Genomic DNA, 21249 nt, shown 5'->3' with positions numbered 1-21249 from the left:
TAGCGGCCTTATGTGCTCTGCATCCCTGATGTTATATAGAAAACTACCATTTAAAGCTATAGACTGTAAGTTTTGCCTCTTTGTCGCCATCTCTGTTTGAATCCTGCAATTGCAGTTATTTGCGGAATTATCATCGTCACATGGGTTGTGTATCGGCACGACTCCTCAGCACGGATGAATCTAATGTTTGCTGTCAGTAACCACATCGGTGTACTTCAGAATCACAGATTCTACGTCTTTGAAGTAAAATCAAAATAACAGAAAAAGTCATCTGAACAAGTAAGTAACATGTCTGCCACTTTTGTTCTGACCAGAACAAAAGTGTTTTGTCACTTTGACTGTCTCTGCATGATGAAAATATGTGCAATGAATGAATGTACTACTGCAAAAAAAAAGCTTTTCTTACATTTTTTTTGTCTTGTTGTTTCCAGTCAAAATTTCTAAAAATTCTTGAATCAAGATGCATTGATCTACAGATAATTGTACTTGTTTTATGTAAAATGCACTTAACCCTTAAATGCATGTCTGTTTTGCCAATCATTCTTTATCGACCCGGATCTATATCTAACACGGAAGGATCTCTACCTGTCGTGATAATATAAAACTCCCCTGATATTAGAGTAACAATTACAGAAGAATAAAATAAATCGTATTTTGTTACCTTTTGGAGCTTGAAAGGGCTCCGTTTGAGCAGATGTTTTATGCCATCATCACTGTCCTCGTCAGAGCTCATAGTTTTATGTTTGAGGTCACGAATATGAGCCCATTCGCGATCTCAAACATATTCTCAGAACTATATAATTTTCAACATCTTCAAAATCATTATTTCGATCACTAACAGCTTCCGATCCATCCAGTGAAAGTTACAGTCATATGTGATTATGTTCAGTACTCGCTCTGCAGTAAATCGCTGAGCCATTTCATGTTTCTCTTATTTCGTTTTCTGTCTAAAAGTCTAAATTTTCTGTCTATGATTTTTTTTTTTCTTGTTATATTCTTTATAATGAATTTTTGTGGAATATCAAGAAGGTTGATGTCTAACTTAGTGAATGACGTCCCGGGTCACTAAAGACCCGATGTATGCATTTAAGGGTTAATTTAGGAAACAAGACTAATTTTTTTTATATAATCTTTCTTATAGAGAAAATGCATCTTGATTGAAAGATTTTTAGATATTTACACTTGAAATAAGACAAAAATTCTCATTAAGAAAAGCATTTTTGCAGCATGAATGAATGAATAAAGTATTTAAACATTGCTTGCACTTTAAAAAGGGGAGGAGACCAAAAGAAAGTGGATTTACCAAAGAAAACCTCCTCCTGACCAGGTAAGGTTCACAGAGTAAGTCACCAGAAACGGACTTGACTTACCCTGCTTTCTCGGATTTGAGATACCTCCCATTCTGAAACGGAAAACCCAGAGTTTCTCTCATTTCAGGGTTAACATACTCAGAGTTTTCACTTAACCTCCTTTCTGAAACAGGCCCCTGGTGTGCTGCTGGAGACGAACAACCAACTCTTGCTTGTACACTCTTGTGTGCTGTAGGATTGATTTCAAATATCAACAGTGTTTCTCAGAAATCATAGTTCCAGTCAGGTCTTGAACACTTCACACTTTGCCACATCATTTCAGTTATTTCAAAAGGTCCTTATAGCCTACAACAGCAAAAGAACCAAAACCCACAACGACATTGACCAGGCAAATAAATATAACAAAAAAGATAAAGATGATAAGATGAGATCAAATATTTCCATGTATGTTGACACTCCCATTTGATAAAAAGTTTGAAAACAATCAGCTTTATCATAATTACAGCCGAGCACACCTGATGAAATATTATAGGCTTAAATGAGGAGTCTTTGAGCATTCAGTTGTTCAAGACAAAAACCACTGATTAAAATAAAGGTTATAGATCCTCATCTTTAGGCATTACAGGAACTTGCTCTCCCATTTGGGAACCTTTATTTTAACAAGTGCAGGTGCCACCAAACATGTTTGAGAAAATGTCACGGTATGATATTTTAACAGGCAGTGTAAACAACAGGTCTAATGATCTCTGCCAAGTTATTCTCACACTTACTGAACTCAGTTGAACACTGGGAAGAGGAAGAGGGATGAAGCCGCTGCTTCCACATGCATCTACGGCGACCTACAATCACAGAAACTGAATGGTTACTGCCATGAAGCACACAAATGCTATTTTAAAATCCATTCACGCCATCGTGCAAAGACTCACAATCAAACTCATTCATTGACATTCTACTAAAAGCAGAGCTCAGACAAAAATTTTCCAGCTACTTTGTGAGGTAGAAAAGGAGTCAGTGCGCACAAAGCGTGGATGACAATAACATCTGAACCCCTGTGAACCTCCGTGAAAAAATAATAAAATGATCATCTCAGGAAACCACAGAGTGAAAACCTGCTTCCCCATCCGCCGCTGCTGTTGTTTCTTCCCAGCTCGTTCCCATGGTGATGCGGGCTACACGATTTACTGACATTTGGCCACAAGTTATTTTGTTCCGCTCTCCTCTCTTGAATCGCCCACTTGTCTCCTCAGTGAGAAAGTCCAGGCTAGCGGTGGGCGTCCGCACGTGGATCTGTTAAACACAAGGAGAAGCGTGGAGAAGAGCGTAATATACCCGAACGTCAACCTGTCACAAACACCCACCGGCCAAGGACACCTGCGTCACCTTTGGCCATCACAAAGGTCACTCGGGTATTACGAGCGTTTTACCCGAGAGAGAATCCGCGGGGTCAGCCAGAGAGTTAGTTGAGCTTAAGGAGTAATTTACACAGGACAAAAGCCTTTATTTTCCTGGCCGAAACAAGACAATTGCAAGAAAATGTTCCATTTCCTTTCCTTTTCAAGGAGTTTCCAAAGGTTTCTAATCAAAACAATACTTGAACCTCAGGTCAAGTTGTGCTTGACAAAGCTTTGACCTGGCAGATAAAGTAAAACCCATCAAATTCTAAAAGGGAATGGAACTTTAATAAACTATCCACCTTATTTTGCAATGTGGAAGTACAGCATATTATGGTAGAAGTCGAAATTATGACATACTAAGTTATGAGATTAAATGACAAAATGACATACTAAGAATGAGATGAAAAGTCGAAATTGTGACATGAGTAGAAATTGAGACAAAAAGTCACAATTAGGACCCGAGCACCGATGATGTGAGGACCCTATTGTAATTGCTGTCAATTATTCTTCTTTTCCGAAATGAATCGCATTTTTGAGAGCCTAAACATGCTTGTAAACTCATTAAACTTTGCACCTGGATCAGATATGGGTTTCAGAATTAGGTTTGGCAAAATGGCTCAATAGCGCCACCTACAAAATTTCAATTAAGTGCCCTTCGCGCTACGTTTCACGTACAGGTATGAAATTTGGTAGACAGATGTAACAGCCCAATACATACAAAAAGTCCCTGGGTGTGAAATCTGAAAACCCAACAGGAAGTGAGGCATTTTGAATTTTCTCTGCAAAACGTACCGAAAATACCGAAAACGGAAGCACGTGCAAGCCGATTATTTGTGTTTATAAAGCATATACAGTTGTATTTTTTTCAAAAATGACCGATCGTTTCGCTAGATACGCCCCTTATTCCTCGTCTGGTATCATTTAAAGCCCTTTGAAGCTGCACTGAAACTGTAATTTTGACCTTCAACCATCTGGAGGCCATTTAAGTCAACTATAAGGAGAATAATCCTGGAATGTTTTCATCAAAAACCTTATTTTCTTTTTGACTGAAGAAAGAAAGACATGGACAACTTGGATGACATGGGGGTGAGTAAATTATCAGGAAAAGTTTATTTGAAAGTGGACTAATCCTTTAAATACAACATGAAGTACCAAACATGCTAGAAACATGTTAAATCATGCAACACTTGGCTAAGTGCTCAAGTATGTGATTAACGCCACGAAACAGGAAGTTGTTGTAACTCAGGCATACAATGTCCGATCTGCTCCGAGCTTCACGTTTGATAATAGTCATAGCCTGAAGACATCTACATGGCAATATTCAGCAATAGTCAAAACGCCACCTGTTGGCAGCAGGAAGTGTGGCACGTTGAAATGACTTTGCCATAATTCTCCTGTATTTACTCGCTTGCATGCATGTCACCCACTGTTCACTGTTTTCCTATGGCCACCGGATACGAGGGCCCTTTCATCGCTGCTTGCAGCTTTAATTATGAGTATATTTTATGCTAATTTCAACTAAGTCACATTTATGAGATGAAAAGTAAATAATGACATACTAGTCATAAGATGAAAAGTCAAAATAACTGAAATCATAATCAGGACAGCGCTAAATTATTATATACTAAATCAAAATGATGAAATAAAAATCGAAATAATGCCATACTAAGTCGAAATTATAGAATAAGTCAAATTATGCCATAAAAATTCATATGACAAAGACTTTCATCTCATAATTATGACTTAGTACGTTATTATTTTGACTTTTATGTCATTAAGAATTTACCAAAAATTAGATTTACCAAAAATGTTTCTTATGTGGTGGAAGTGGACTTCCATATCATTTTCTGTGAATGTGCAAGATTTTATTAGCTGCTATTGGTAGATAAAAGGAAAAATAACAAAAGTGCAGTAAATGATCAAACTATTTGCAGTACAAACCATTGCATTTAGAATTATGACAATACATTAAAATGATACAATAAGAAAAACCAGTTTGCAATATCAAGCAGCATAACAAGCAGGAATAAAACTGGAAGCAGATGACAACATCGTACATTCAAGTTTACAAATGGCCATGTCCGCTCGCTCTTACATTAAAAATAAGGATAGGATAGGAAAATACTTGTTTTGCCATCATATTTTCACTTTATATGATGTGACAAACAAAATGGTAAAGAAGAGTCCTAATTAGTGGTGCTTACTAAGCCTAACATCTTTGCTGCTGCTTATGTCTCGCCATACACTTTGTACTAAAACATAAAACCTCAAACTGTACAGCTTGACGACATGTGCAATAACTTTTCTAAGGTTTAGACTTTCCATTTCCACCTGGCGGATAATAAAAAAGGAAAAGATATCCCATAAACTTTGAAGAGGGGAGCCGAGCCATATCTAGAGACCAGAATTTCATATAGACTTTAACTCGGGTCAGTAAGCAACCATTCAGCAACCACTCAGAAACATATAGCAAGGTGCTAACGTGAAGTATAGTTGAGTGTTGTCAGTGCAGCAGTAATACAATAATTCATGTGCCTGGGACCCAGTGAAGCACGTGTAAATAGCGAAGAGAAGAAGACCAAGCACCGAACACTGAGGAACACCAGATTCCACTCGCTTTGAGAAACCATGAACGATGTACCTGTCGAAAGTTACAGAAAGGTCCAAGTTCATGATACGTCCATGTATGCTGGACACTCATTTGCTTCTCTTCCTTCATTACTTTGTCCAATTCATTCATTAAAAAATAAATAATACATCAATATACACACATATATTCAAACGTACACTACTGTTCAAAAGTTTGGGGTCAAGAAGATTTTTTTTTTTTTTAAAGAATTAATACTTTTATTCAGCAAGGATGCATTAAATTGATCAAAATTTAGAGTAATTTATGTTACAAAATATTCCTCTTTCAAGAAAATGCTGTTCGTTTGAACTTTTTTCATGGTATTTATCATGGTTTCCACAAAAATGTGAAGCAGCACAACTGTTGTCAACATGGATAATAATCAGAAATGTTTCTTGAGCAGCAAATCAGCATATTTCTGAAGGATCATGTGACACCGAAGACTGGAAATTCAGCTTTGCATTACAGAAATAAATTACATTTCAAAAACATTTAAAAATCTTCCCAATCCCAAACTTTGAATGGCAGTGTATATACATACATAGATAATTAATTAAAGACACAAAACACTGGCACAGTTTAAGTTTACAGTTGTCTACAAAACTAATTTCAAATGTTTTTAAGATCCTGCAAAGCATAAACTCAGTCAAGTGTGTCCAAACTTTTGACTGCTATAGGTTAAACCGAATGCGGTTTCTTGTTGTTTTTAACAAGCATCTGCAGTCAGCATGGTTGTCAACACTATTAAAATGTTAAAATGGTACCAGTTCCAAACACCACACAGAAAAAAAAAAAAAAAGAGCATTTAACTGACTCAGATATTTTGCTCAGGAAAAGCTACTGCTGAAATACAGTAGCATGAAGAAAAGTTTAGATCTGTAGTTCAAGAAATTGGACAGCTGTAGCTGCCGCTGTGCTAAATTGCCCCTTTGGGATTTATAAAATCCAATTGTACTGTTTTTTTATCTTCCAAAATAATTACATCTTCAGCACTGTCCAAATCTGTAGCAATACTCATAAATCAAAATCATTTAATCTAATACAAAGAAAATACTCAATAACATTTTAAGCAAACATTTGTGTACTGCATTTGTAGTTTATTTATGACATCTGGTACAAAATGTGTTGGATACCATTGTCACAACATCACATAAAACAAAAATTAAGTTAACTAACAAAAGGAAGGTTTAAAAGTACAAATATGAAGTTATTTACAAAATGTATAAAATGATAATTAATCACCAGATCTCACCCAGTTAGGTTAAGGCATCTACGTGAATTCGCACTAAATTTTAATCCTTCTAACGTTTATTTTAGAAAAGAGATATAAATATATAGATATACTCATATTAAATGTTATATTATATGTGATGCTTTATGATTAGAACTGTTAGAACTACTGCTTGTAATGTGACACATGTGTGATTTTGCCAGCTGTGACTGACAGAAAAGATCCTTCTGATTACAAAATTGAAAAACTACAGGACAGGTAATCAATCCTCCCACAACCACACCAAGGCAGGCTGATTATGTAGGAGAACGCACAATTACCCTGCTTTTATGCTTTTAGCCTTAAAGGTGAAGTGTGTAATTTCTGAAGCACTAGTGTCACCAAATGGAATTGCAAAAATAATGAGCCAACCAATGGAGGAATCGCTGTCAGTCGAACAAATAGTCCTGTCCCAGCGAAGATTGCGGTGTGAGGTTGGTTGGGATGCTTAAAGTAAAGTAAAGTAATGTAATGACAGCACAGCAGAATCACAGTGTTTAAACTTTTTGGGGAAATGTTGTACATATTTAGTGATCAGCTAATAAGTGCACCTGTTTAACAGATTAACAGAATTTTGTCATTTCCTAAAAACCATTGAAAAACGCATATTGTTAGACATTTTAGTGGGGGGGGAAAGTCTTTTTTCCACTGACAGCAACAGGTAAGCAGAAAACTGTTGTTCACAGTAAAGCCAATTGTGCCCTCTGGTGGCTGATTTCTCACATTTTCATTTGATAAAGGGGTAAATATTTCACATGAGTTTTAAATGTTCATGAAAGGAATAAAAAAAAAAACAAAATTATAATTAAGTAACTCACTTTTCCAGGATAAATAAATTGGTAACACTTCATTTTACAGTGCCCATTTAATGAATTACTAAAATAAAAACAATAACTATGTGCAATTACACACAGCACTACAAAAAATGACATTAAACGGATGCGGTTTATTAGTATTATGCAGTAGAAGTATGTAAAAACATACACTCTTGAAAATAAAAGTTTTTCACAGCGATGTCATAGAACAGGGGTGTCCAAACTCTCAAACACTGTCCTGCAGAGTTTAGCTCCAACCCCAATTAAACACACCTGAACTAGTTAATCAAGGTATAATTAGGCATACTAGAAACTTCCAGGCAGGTGTGTTGAGGAAAGTCGGAGCTAAACTCTGCAGGACAGTGGCCCACCAGGATCAAGTTTGGAGACCCCTGCCATAGAAGAACCATTTTTGGTTCCCCAAAAGAACCTTTCAGTCAACAGTTCTTGAAAGAATCATTATTTTCTTAGTGTAAAGAGCATTTTAATAATCTGAAAAACCCTTTTCCACTATAAAGAACCTTTTGTGGAATGGAAAAGTTCCATGGATGTTAAAGGTTCTTTTTGGAACCATTGCTGCAATATAGAACCTTTATTTTTAGGAGTGTTGAACACTGTAATACAAAGTGTGACCAACATATTTGAAAATCTCTAAGTCATTTACATCACACTATCATGTCATTGTAAGTGGTCAAATAAAGCCAGATTAGAAATAACCAATCAAAGCTTTTGTTTTCAAAACTCGAAACGACAATCTCAAACGTAAAAATGGCATTTCTAAGGCACTTATTATTGTGTAAACATAGCGCTAACTACTACTAGACAGCATTTCAATTTAACACAATGTTGCATTTAAAAAGACTTGATATGAAAATTCTTTCAAGTTGTGATAACTCACCTCCTGAAGTTGCTCAGCATCACTGCAATATTCAGAAAACATTATGACTTGGTATAAAACTGTTCAGCTGCAGAATTGCTGTGTTTCCTACTGTAATATACATGTTTGTCAGTCATTTGACTGTATCCTCTTCATGTGGCTTGCGGATGTTTAACAGCAGCGTTTGGTGGAGGGAGGAGGCTGTCGTGTCAGTTTAAAAGATTCCTGGCTGTCGGCGTCCGTGTTCTCCAGCGGAGGGATCTGTCGACCTGCACACAGATGTGAGAATATGAACAATTATGCCACATATAGTTAGTGAGCGCATGTCGTTGCATTATATAATACAGTGGACGCTAGCAGACAATGAAACTCAATCTTTCAAAACACAAACTGACGTTAAATGTGACAGAGAGGTGATGAAGATTAAAGAAGTTAAAATTAGCGTTGTGTCATCATTGCTGACACCAAACACCAAACTCTGCACAAATTTATTAATGTGCAAAGAGTGTTTTAATGTTTTTGAAAGTCTCTTCTGCTCACCAATGCTGCATTTATTTGATCAAAAAAACTGCTTTCTGTTTTAATATATTTTAAAATGTAATTTATTCCTGTGATCAAAGCTGAATTTTCAGCATCATTACTCCAGTCTTCAGTGTCACATGATCCTTCAGAAATCATTCTAATATGATGATTTGCTGCTCAAGAAACATTTATGATTATTATCAATGTTGAAAACAGATGTTTTTGAACAGTTTATTTGAAATAGAAATCTTTGATAATATAAATGTCTTTACTTTCACTTTTGATCAATTTAATGCATCCTCGCTGAATAAAAATATGAATGTATTTAAAACAAAACTTATTGTAGTAGAGTAGTTGTGTGTTTTTATGCAAATTCCCATTCTCATCATATAAAAGCAATAAATCACTCAAAGCAATGAATTTAAGTTAGTTTTTAACCACAAATGCTCGCCGTGCACTGCTCTGCGACGCGCCACACATTATGTAATCACGTTGTAAAGATCATGCGTGACGTAGGCGGAAGCAGCGATCCAGTGTTTACAAAGTGAATGTGCAAAGATTAAGTCAAACGGCCTTTAAAAGAAGGTAAAATAATGATGTCGGATGATTTTGAAGTTGGAGAAAATGAGATGAATGTTTGTTGCCCTACAGTGCTTCCACCTATGTCACACCTGACCTTTCCAACGTGATTACATAATGCGTGGCGAATCGCAGAGCAGTGCATTTTCAGCATTTGGACCTTCAACCCATTGTTAGCTGAAGAAACCCACTATATGGAGAAAAATCCTGGAATGTTTTCCTCAAAAATCTTAATTTCTTTTCGACTGAAGAAAGAAAGACATAAACATCTTGGATGACATGGGCGTGAGGAAATGATCAGGAAATTGGAATTCTGAAATGAACTAATCCTTTAAGAGTCTTTTCTATTAGAATAGTAAATCACTAACTTGAGATCACTTTGTAAAAAGCTGGAAAATGAGAGTGAATGAGGGAGAAGATGATATACAGTGTCAAAAATACAAAAAAAACAAAAACACTAACAATCCCTATAGCTGCAGACAGTGTTCAGGTATGCTGTAGCGTGGACACTTGACTAGTTTTAGTAATACTTACTGATTTTCTGGAACAGCTCCTCTATGTTAACTGCATTTCTGGCACTGGTCTCCATAAATATGGCAGCGATGGACTCTGCAAAATCTTTCGCCTCTTTAGTTGGAACTTCCCTACAAAAAAAAACATACAAACATTGAATATGATACAATGATATGAATCAGCTTGAGGGGCGCGTCCAACCAAGGGCAAGACCGAAACAAACTGCAGAGGGGTTTGTCTTAAATGGACTGCCAGCAAATGTTGAGTTATTATACAGACGCAAAAACTGACTGTCAGGAAAATTATAAGGGAATAGTGATTAAGCATGATTAAAATTAGGTGGAAATGGCTTAATTAACAGCTCAGCAAAGCTATAATTGAAGGTGCAGTTTGTTGCCACTGAGATGTGGTGCATGCATTTCTCAGGACTGAAAAATAAACTCTAATCACAACTAAAGTGAAACAACATTCGCAAACCATCTTGCAATGTAAAGTTAAATAGGATATTTAATGAGGAAAAACTTAGGGCTCTACTTGATTTTATCCATTAGGATTTGACTGGATTGCAAGTTATTACATTTTAATGAAAGATTACAATTTTATTTTATTTTTTTAATAACATGCACTTATGAATCATGCACATTAAGATTGTCAATAGGGTCAGTTTTGATTTCATGTCAACTACAAGTTAAATGATCACATGTATAGCTTAAGACATGAAAATCTAAGCATGAGTGGCTGGAGGTTTCGGAAAGAAACTCCAGAGAATATAATACATTCTCAGAGACAGGAAGAGTGTTTTATTAACCTGATGTCACCCAGATCATTCTTATTTCCTGCTATGGCTACGACTATATCCTCTGGCCCGTGTTCCTTCAGCTCCTTTACCCACTTCTTTAACGTCTGGAAAGAGTCCTGCAGAAACCAGATACATCACAAAACATGCAACTCAAAAACATAGGCTGCTTTGTCATTGATCAGAGACTGTCATCATTTACTCAACCAATCCATAAGACTCTTTGGAACACAAATTAAGATATTTCTAATGAAACGTTTCTGCATGGTGAAAGGTTCAATGAAAGGTTTATATTCCTCCATTGAAAGTAAAGGTAACCAATGTGATGTGAACTATGTATGCGTGTCAATCGTTGTTTAAATGTAAATAAAAGCCTAAATTAAATATGTTGTTTACCATATAAAGCAATCTCTTCAAAAGATTTGGATTAATTGGTTTGATTCATTTGGATTTGTTTTACCTACTGTACACCTTTATAATCCTTTTGAATCTTTAAAGTTTTAGTTATGTGGACTTTCATTGGAGTGACAGAAACCTTTTCAGTTGTGTTTCGAAGTTATATAGGTTTGGAATGACACATGGGAGAGTAAATAATGACAACATTTTAATTTTTAGGTGAACTACTTCTTTAATTGAGGTCTCAAAAATGTAACTGAAATATCAACTTTGCCTCAGATGTTTCTCCTGAAATTTCTCAGGAGATAAAATGACACAAACGAGTCAACAGTTGTCATCTAGTAAGAGTATAGAGCTGTAAAATGTTGATAGCAGCTCAGGTAATTTGATCTTGGAAGAATTAAGAGAAATGTTCATATGGAGATCTCTGACTTTTGTCGTGAAGAAACAGTAGCTATGTTTCCAACAACATATTTTATGCAAATTTGGGGTATATCGTATAATTTTTTTTTTTTTTTTAAATGACAGAAATGCCAAGAAATGCAAAAATTCTAAAAATGCACATAAAAAATGTATGCGTTCAATCGATTGTGGATCATTTTTTATGCATATACTATGATGGAAACACATTTACCGAATAAATCCCTTGATGCACACATGACTTTGCCTCAACTGTGGATGTGATTGGATAGCTGGACTAACCAGTGGACCGATTTCATTGCACACACAGCATCTCAAAAGTTCAAATAACTGAGCCAAAGTCGGTCATCGGAATGATTTCCCTCCCAGAAGCGTCTCACATGATTACGTCCCCAAACACCAGCATCCGAACGCAAGATGACATGACAGCGTTTATTGTTTTTCATCTGCACGCTCTGAAGCTCAAGTCATTTATGATGGAGGAAAAAAAAATAGAACAACAGTGGCTTTACCGATTGCAGCAACTTCCATTTTTATTACATGTATTTCATGCCAATCTCCTAAGAAATGACTATTTTGTTCTCTTGAACACATGGGATTGAAACAATACTTTATTTGCAAATGTTTTATGCAATATTCCATTTTTGCACACAAGTTAAATTCACAACTTTGGATGGAAAAATAGCTACTGATGGCACACGTGTGGTCACTGGGGTCTTTTTCTCATGAGCAAAATCAGGAAATGTTAGTACAGTGACATGAAAAAGTATGTGAACCCCTTGCAGAATCTGTGAAAATGAGAATTATTTTAATAAAATAAGAGGGATAATAAAAAATGCATGTTATTTTTTGTTTAGTACTGTCCTGAGTAAGATATTTTACATAAAAGATGTTTGCATTTAGTTCACAAGACAAAACAATAGCTGAATTTATTAAAATAACCCCATTCATAAGTATGTGAACCATTGATTCTCAATACTGTGTGTGGTTACCTGATGATCCACGACTGTTTTTGTGTTTTGTGATGGTTGTTCATGAGTCTCTTGTTTGTCCTGAGCAGTTAAACTGAGCTCTGTTCTTCAGAAAATTCCTCCAGGTCCTGCAGATTCTTCAGTTTTCAAGCATTTTTGCATATTTGAACCTTTTCCAGCAGTGACTGTATGATTTTGAGATTCCTCTTTTCACACTGAGGACAACTGAGGGACTCAAACTCAACTATTAAAAAGGTTCAAACATTCACTGATGCTCCAGAAGGAAACACGATGCATTAAGAGCCGGGGGGTGAAAACTTTTGAATTCAAATATCAAGGTAAATTGTACTTAATTTTTCTGCTGGGAAACATGCAAGTATCTTCTGTTGGTTCCGAAGGGCAGTACTAAATGAAAAACAATGATATTTAAACAAAATAAGAAAAATCTTCATCCTGTTCAAAAGTTTTCACCCCCCGACTCTTTATGCATCATGTTTCCTTCTAGAGCATCAGTGAATGTTTGAACCTTTTTTAATAGTTGTGTTTGAGTCCCTCAGTTGTCCTCAGTATGAAAACATCCTACAGTCACTGCTGGAAAGGGTTCAAATATGAAAAAAAGGCTTGAAAACTGATGAATCTGCAGGAGCTGGAGGATTTTTCTGAAGAACAGAGCTCAGTTTAAGAGACTCATGAACAACCATCACAAAACAAAACAAAAAAAAAACAGTCGTGGATCATCAGGTGACCACACACAGTATTGAGAATCAATGGTTCACATACTTATTTTAATAAATTCAGCTATTGTTTTGTCTTGTGAACTAAATGCAAACATCTTTTATGTAAAATATCTTACTCAGGACAGTACTAAACAAAAAATAACATGCATTTTTTATTATCCCTCTTATTTTATTAAAATAATTCTCATTTTCACAGATTCTGCAAGGGGTTCACATACTTTTTCATGCCACTGTAACCGTCTCCATTTAATCTCATTGCTGTTTAGGAGAAACAACTGATATATAAGCGAGATCTCATTTGTGATTTCTCTTTCCAAAGTTATTGTTTTCTCAAAAGTTTGTAAAGAAACAAACAAACAAAATGGCATATCATTTAAGTATATTGCACCTTAAACAGTTAAATGTGTTTTTTAAATAGAAACAACTTGGAAATGAATTGCACAAAAATACTATAATACAACTTACAAGTTTTGTGATGTCATAAACAATGACAGCCGCTGCAGAGCCTCTGTAATACATGGGAGCCAACGAATGAAACTGGAGAAAAATAAGATACACTCTGTCAATGTTGGGGGCTTTTAATTAAAGATAGTCACATTTATTTTGATGACTAGGCTATATTAACATAAATGGTATGTGTTAAGTAAGGCAAACACCACTACTGCTATTGCTCAGGCAAAGTTTGCACCGGAAAACACCACTCACATTTTCTTTAAAAAAAGTACGTAGTTGCTGTAAACAGCATATTAGGATCACTTTGGTGGTTTCAGTTCAGACAGATGCAGGACATTTGTAAAGAAGTAGACAGCAATTATGTCTGAGCGAGTTCAAAGGGAGACACATATTTTCCGAGCGATCTGAACAGACTCATAAGCTAATAGTGAACATACAGACGTGAACACAAAGTCACGCCAGCACTTCTCCAACTCTCACACACACATTTCCACCGCACCCAATGAGTCAGTGAACTCTAAACTGTGTGTGTGTGTGTGTTGGAAATGAAACGTGATTTCTCATACTAACTGATGACAAATGTGACACAGAGCTCTGACCTAGAATTGTCTTGCATCCTTTAATGTTGTGTTAAAGGGATAGTTCATCCAAAAATAAACTTCTGTCATTATTTACTCACACACAAGATGTTACAATCGTAAATGACAGAAGTTTTCCTTTTTGAGTGAACTATTGCTTTGCGATGGGAATTAAAGGGCACATATACACTGACGGGAATATGATGAGGGTGGAGAACAGAGATGAACACTATGGATCATGGGATGGAGTGTCAAATCTGATGCCGCGTCATTTATTATTTTCATAGGTTCAGTGTTGTGGTTGTATGACAAAGTTATGCAGTATTATAGGGCTGGGCGGTATATCGAGTTTGTACGTTATTTCAATATATTTCTATAAACAATATGGAATGAGGCAAAACAGTTTGTATCGTTATACAGTAGTTTGATATGAGCACAATTGAATAGTGGAGTGTGGAAAGTGCATATTTCAATGAGACAAACATGATGCATGCTTTATATTAAAGGATTAGTCCACTTTTAAATGAACTTTTCCTGATAATTTACTCACCCCCATGTCATCCAAGATGTCCATGACTTTCTTTCTTCAGTCAAAAAGAAATTAAAGGTTTTGATGAAAACATTCCAGGATTTTTCTCCTTATAGTAGACTTCAATGGGCACCAAACAGTTGAAGGTCATAATTAGTTTCACTGCAGCTTCAAATTGTTCAACACGATCCCAGATGAGAAATAAGGGTCTTATCTAGTGAAACCATCGCTCATTTTCTGAAAAAAATTGAAAATTATATAAGTTTTAACCAGAAATGCTCATCTTAAACTAGCTCTCTTCTTCTTCTCCTCTGTTAGAATTCCAGCAGTGTAGACGCTGCTAAGCGTAATACTGCCCTCTACAGGCCAAAGTTTGAACTAATTTTTATATGCAATATGCTAGTTCAATAGTATATAACAATTAGTTCAAACTTTGACCCTTATAAAGACCCTTATTTCTCATCTGGGATCGTGTTGAACAATTTGAAGCTGCAGTGAAACTAATTATGACCTTCAACTGTTTGGTGCCCATTGAAGTCTACTATAAGGAGAAAAATCCTGAAATGTTTTCATCAAAAACTTTAATTTCTTTTCGACTGAAGACAGAGAGACAGACATGGACATCTTGGATGACATGGGGGTGAGTAAATTATCAGGAAAAGTTTTTTTTAAAAGTGGACTAATCCTTTAAGGCCTTCAAAAGCGGCTTGCCCTGTCAGAAACTCATGCTGTTTAACTCCCTGAGGTCTGAAAACGCGCCGGTGCGTTTTGCAGGATTTTTTTCACATTGCAGCAAAACAGACTTAAAATACTCCGTCATTTCTTGTCATAGAGACATAAGTAATATATCAATTGAAACTATAGAATGTCTTCTTTTATTTGTGTACACTCAGAGTAAAAACACAATGTTGTGCTTTTTGTAAAATAAAGAAAACTAACATGATGCGTGATCTCTCCTGTCCCTCTGAACGAAGTCCAATCTGATAGTTCTCAGAAAATGAACTGTAACTTATGAATACTAATGACAAAAAAAATGACACTTGCGTCTAAAGAAACGATGAAATGTCAGGTTTTAAATCGTGCAAGTCAAATCGAAAACAAACATTCTGTGTTTATGTAATCTGTATGAAAAGAGAGCCATGTCAGAAGTCTGTGATTCAGCTCATTATCCGCTAATGCGGCCACGCCCACGGAGCCAACGCTATCGTGTATTTATTGTCTTGAAAAGTGTTTATTTGGATGTTAAAGCAATGGTTAGCGATCTCTAGAAGACATGCCGTTAGTTCCTAGTTCCTTTTCTTCTATGAATTTGTGGCCTAAAGGTGTACAGAGAGCGCCCTCCGGCTGCAAGTATGAATTGAAAACACGGTATCCAGCACTCATAGTGATGACAATACATATTACTTCTCAGTATAGAAAATTGACATAAATATATAAGAATCCATCAATATTTCTCCAAATGTGCATGCTTTTAAGCTAAAAGCCTATATGAAATGCCATAGAGGTAATATAATTGTTCAGACACTTTGCATCACAGAAATACATTATATTTTAAAGAATATAATAGAATACCATTATTTTAAATTGTAATAATATTTCACAGTATTGCTGTTTATGAAGAGCTGAGACATTATTACAGAGGTTTTTTTTTCACAGCCTACCTGACTGAAAGGCCTCATTAATATGCAAGTCATTTCAGGTCATTATTATGCGGTTCTTTTGTCTTCTCGGGTGTAAATGGCCCATTATTCATGCAGATTCACGCCTCCACGCATACTGTGTTTCTTGACAAAAAGTGTCTTACAAAAACTAAATCAATATATTGTTTTAGATGAAGGAGTAGGCAGCATAATTTTTACATAATTCTGAAGCAAAAACTCTAGTCTACAACCTCCAATACCCAAAAGTCTTGTGAACACAGATTTAATATACTTTTTTTGGCCTTATTTCAGTGACTTAAGTTTTTTCGTTTTTTCAATAACCACGCATAAACATTATTCCTTCAAAAATACAAACATGTACGTACATGTTCCTCACATATTATAGTAGCCTAGTTTGTGCTGAATACAGTGTAATGACACTTTTGTCATTTATACGTTTATGAACAACTGAAAAAAACACAAATGTCAGGGCATGTCAAAACTTCTCCAAGCCCCAAATCAGCCTCAGACTCCAGAGGGTTAATGTGTTTGAGATATGCTGTTTTCCTCAGTGCATAACATTTCACAGGTATATTCTCCATCTGTTAATGTTAGAAAGTCATGCAAATATTTCCATTTTGCTGTCAAGAGCGGTTGAGGCTTATGAAAGCGAGTCTTCGCTAAACCTCACAGACTTAAGATGTGTGCCAAACAGACGGAGCCAATAATTCTGACAATACATTTTGCTAAAATATTTGTTGTTGGACAATAAATGTGCCAAATGTAGAATTTTAAACCTACAAGTGTTTTTTTTTTATGATAGCAGTAACTGTAAAGTGTCTATTGTAATGGGGTAATCAAAATATAATAAGTCTGTGCTTTTGTTTTTATCTATTTTCATTTTTTAGTTCAGTGAATTACTAAATGAATTTTACTGAATTTTACTTCTGCTTTAAAAAGCATTCTTACCGTTTTTAGATTGTAATGTTACAATGTTAGAATGTAATGTGATTTTTGCACATAAAATATAGTAGGGATGCACCGAAACCGATACTAGAATCGGCATCAGGCCCGATACCAAGCTCATGTACTTGTACTAGTACTCGTAAAAATACCCCGAAACCAAAGACTGACACCTCACGTGACGAAACTGACAGAATTTTCCGTACACAGAGACACCGACGGCAGCAGCAGAAACAATGTCAGCCTCAGGGGTGTGGAAATACTTCAAAATTAATGATGACAAACCACACATTGCGAACTGCAGGGGGTGGGGTTGGGGTGTCCCCCTCAGTAGAAATCGAGTTCCAGGGGAAGAAAAATGGGAACGCGGGGGCACCGCGACGCGAATGCAAAGGGCACTTTCGCGATCAAAGTGGCAGGGGCTCAAGCCCCCTCGGTTAAGTTTGTGACAAGCACATAAAAATTATTACTTTTTTTTTTTGGAGTAATAATAAAGAAGCTGTCCTACATTCATTAGTCTCACTGTGTTGTGCTTGGAAAAATAAATAAAAGAAAAGAAAGAAATTAATAAATGTATAGGCATCGATATCAGTATAAAAAAATATCGGTACTTGTAATCGGTGCATCCCTAATATCATTAGCTTATATTGTTACATTCACTATATTTGTTCTCATAGCCTTCCATATGAACACTGTTTGTTGGGCAACATTGGACAGGATGTGAAAGAATATATATTTATCCAAATAGAAAAATGTAGAAAATAGTAAGATATATACCATATATTGCCATTTAGCCAAAAAGAGATATGATTTTTTTGCCCTTCAGTATTATGATATTAAGGAAGAAAAAGAGTGTCTTTGGTGAAATAAAAATGAACAAACACACAAATGAGTAAAGCACATACACATATAATATTGGCCAAAAAGGCCACAAAAACAAGGTTAGACACAGTTTTCATAAAACATTCAAACAATGAATAAAACAAAATAAACATTCTCACCCGTTCCTGCCCTGCGGTGTCCCAGATCAGAAACTTGTGAAGTTCATTTCCACAGGGGACGGTCTTAGTTAAAAATGATGCACTGAAAAACAAATAATTATATATATCATTATAATAAAAATATGGTTAAAATAAAAAATAATATATACATATCTAAATTAAAAGTATAATATTATATATAAAATGCAATAAAATCAATGAATAATAATAATAATAAAAAAAAAAAAAAAATTACACAATACCCTAAACTCAACTTGAATGTAACACAGACGTCATTCAAAGGGGAAATGACATCACGGTAACCATGACTAATATATGAAGAAAAACAAAACTTGCAAGAGTGTGAAGTGCAAACGGTGCAAAACAGAAAAGCTAAAAATACCCTCTCATCTAAAGGCAATGACTAACCCAACAGAGAGAAATCAGCATGTGCTGAAGTAAACAAATCTAACCAAACTGACTCTGAATCAGCTGTTCAAAACAAGACAAGACCGTGTTGGATCCTGAGTGTTTGACTCATAAAGGAATATTTAGACACACATTCCTCCAGCAGAGCAGAAAGAGGGAGGTCATGTCCTGAACATAAGCTGACAGAGGTGATTTCTTCACCTCAGTTATGTGTAAATCCCTATGTCATGATTTTTTAGTAAACAGATGTGCCCCTACCCTATCGTTGGACTGATGTTGTGGTCAAAGTGATCTTGAACAAATCGACACACGATACTTGATTTCCCGACACCAGTGTCCTGTGATTATGAGAAAAAGAAAAACAAACACATATAATGTAATAAAATATCAAATACATGAAATATTGATGTCTAAATGTGCGTCTCACTGATAAAGTGTAATGTGTGGCTTCAAAATATCATACTACAATACCATGCAGAGTAATATATATATATTATACACGTGTGTGTAGTACACAACTACTGCCTGAAATATTTAGTGTCTGTTGGAAAATGGAATACTAACTGCTTACTGTATACTAGTACTGGATACTATTTTTCTTTTGAAGTATGTAAAACAGTATGCAACAAAGTTTCAAACTTTAGTATGCTACATTGTGTCACATGACCTCATTACATCACATTATCATCTCAGAACTCATTTTAAATCCAGTTTTGCTTAAAAATGTCTTAACTTTAGGGTAAGTTTAATTAAGTCACAGAGATGTTGAAAATCACAGTTACAACTAGGTCATACAGGTATTCCATGTAAACAGAAAATCTGCATACTACGCACAGTATACATACTGCAGACACAGTAATAGTATGGTATGGTAGTGTGCTCTTCCGAATCAACGTGTTCTGTTTTGCGTTCTATTTTTTAGACAGTATGCAACATGCGCAATATGCAGTACGCTAGAATTCCATTTCGAACACGGCCAGTATCCAACAGGCAGTGACGTCATGGCCGCAAACATTCCTAAAGAATGAATTTATGCGAAAACACTTCCAGCTTTAGCTCCAACTCTCTCGTTAAATACAAATAAGTTACTTGTGTTAGCAAATCACGACGACTGAAAGAGGACCTTCGTGACGCGGTAAAACATCTCTACGCGTTAATTATGAGAAAAGGAACCAGGAATAATCACAGTTCCAGTCAGTCTATTTGTGTCGATGGATTTTGAAGCGTATGAAGCCGCAGACAGAGGATTCTCAACACTCACCCCTAGCAGACAAACTTTCAATTCCCTGATGGCCATTGTAAAAGCACGTTATGGCAGCTGAAGCATTATTCTAGCAGTCTCCGGTCTTGTTTTGTCGACTCTCATCTATCACGGTCACAGCAGACTGTTCATCTGTAAAACACAAACTCTGACCATCTCCTTCCCAAAGCTAACGGAAACCGACTGGAGAAATTCGGTTAAGCTGTCACTCACATCACGTGATGACATTAGCCCCGCCTTAAAGAGAGAGGCACTGTAAAAAGATTCATATAACAGCAACAATTCAAATTCTAATAATAATAATAATAATAAAACAGAGAGTGATCTGAATAATTGTCCATTATTAATAACTGGCATATAATTTTATCATTCTAAAGTAGTCGTTTAATTATTGTTTTTATTTTTTTCTGCCTGGTAACTTGCACTGATTAGTCAAACAGAACCCACAGTGGTTAGACAGAGAAAACCTTCATCTTTAAGTTTCTTGTGTTAAATTAGACCACTTACCTCTTTTTTCTTTTTTTATCCATAATTTTGTTAATAGTACTAATCACACCAGAGGTCATCCAGCATCATCATGGCCTTCATCACAAGAGCAACAGGTTGATCCTTGAAATTCAGAATTGCATTGAAAAGCCTTCAAACTTGAGTTACTGTCCAACCTATAATTTTATTTAGACGGCAGCATTCTGTTTGCAATGATCATGAGCTACAAAAGCTTTATCTATAATATGAAAAACTATCATTTCCAAAAGTAGATGAGAAGGTATGTATCTCTTTGAGATAAATTCTAGCAGACATTAAGGGGGGGGGGAGCTTTTTTTTTTTTTTTCTCCATCTGATATAGTTGACAATCAGCCTGTCAATAGAATTATACAGTATTGAAATGCATCTCACTTACTTGACATCATGACACAAAAGAAGGGAAAACAAACAAAAAGCAAAAAGAGGGTAGAAATGTGTTATATCTGAAAGAGAATAATAATACACAATCATCCAGTAGCATTCAACAAGCACTTTAGACAAAAATAATAAGAAGAATCACAAAATAAAGTGAAATTGACAGAATAACGGTATTAAAAAGAAAAGAATCGGTAACAATCTAGTGCAAGTTTCCAATAAAACATCTATCAGTGTGTCAGAACATCTGTAACAACTGTGCCAAAACTTCAGGACCGGTTGGGTTG

General features: G+C 35.7%; 1 protein-coding gene across 2 annotated transcripts; it reads right to left on the bottom strand.

Moving 5' to 3' along the window:
- Nucleotides 1–6409: 6409 nt before the first annotated feature.
- On the bottom strand, nucleotides 6410–20281 carry rab31 (RAB31, member RAS oncogene family). Of its 2 annotated transcripts, XM_048165077.1 has the most exons (7): nucleotides 20063–20276; nucleotides 19060–19139; nucleotides 18394–18475; nucleotides 13695–13766; nucleotides 10718–10824; nucleotides 9931–10040; nucleotides 6410–8564 (listed from the first exon to the last, which is right to left on the bottom strand). In XM_048165077.1, exons 1-7 carry the CDS (start codon nucleotides 20096–20098, stop codon nucleotides 8467–8469), a joined length of 585 nt encoding a protein of 194 aa, XP_048021034.1. In that variant the 5' UTR covers nucleotides 20099–20276; the 3' UTR covers nucleotides 6410–8466. The 2 variants fall into 2 exon arrangements, with proteins under 2 accessions (XP_048021034.1, XP_048021035.1); XM_048165078.1 differs by lacking the exon at nucleotides 13695–13766 and having other exon boundaries at nucleotides 20063–20281.
- Between the last annotated feature and the right edge of the window lie 968 nt (nucleotides 20282–21249).

This window comes from Megalobrama amblycephala, linkage group LG17 (assembly GCF_018812025.1).
Source record: "Megalobrama amblycephala isolate DHTTF-2021 linkage group LG17, ASM1881202v1, whole genome shotgun sequence".
Classification (NCBI taxonomy): domain Eukaryota; kingdom Metazoa; phylum Chordata; class Actinopteri; order Cypriniformes; family Xenocyprididae; genus Megalobrama; species Megalobrama amblycephala.
This window is presented reverse-complemented; position numbering and strand designations above follow the sequence as displayed.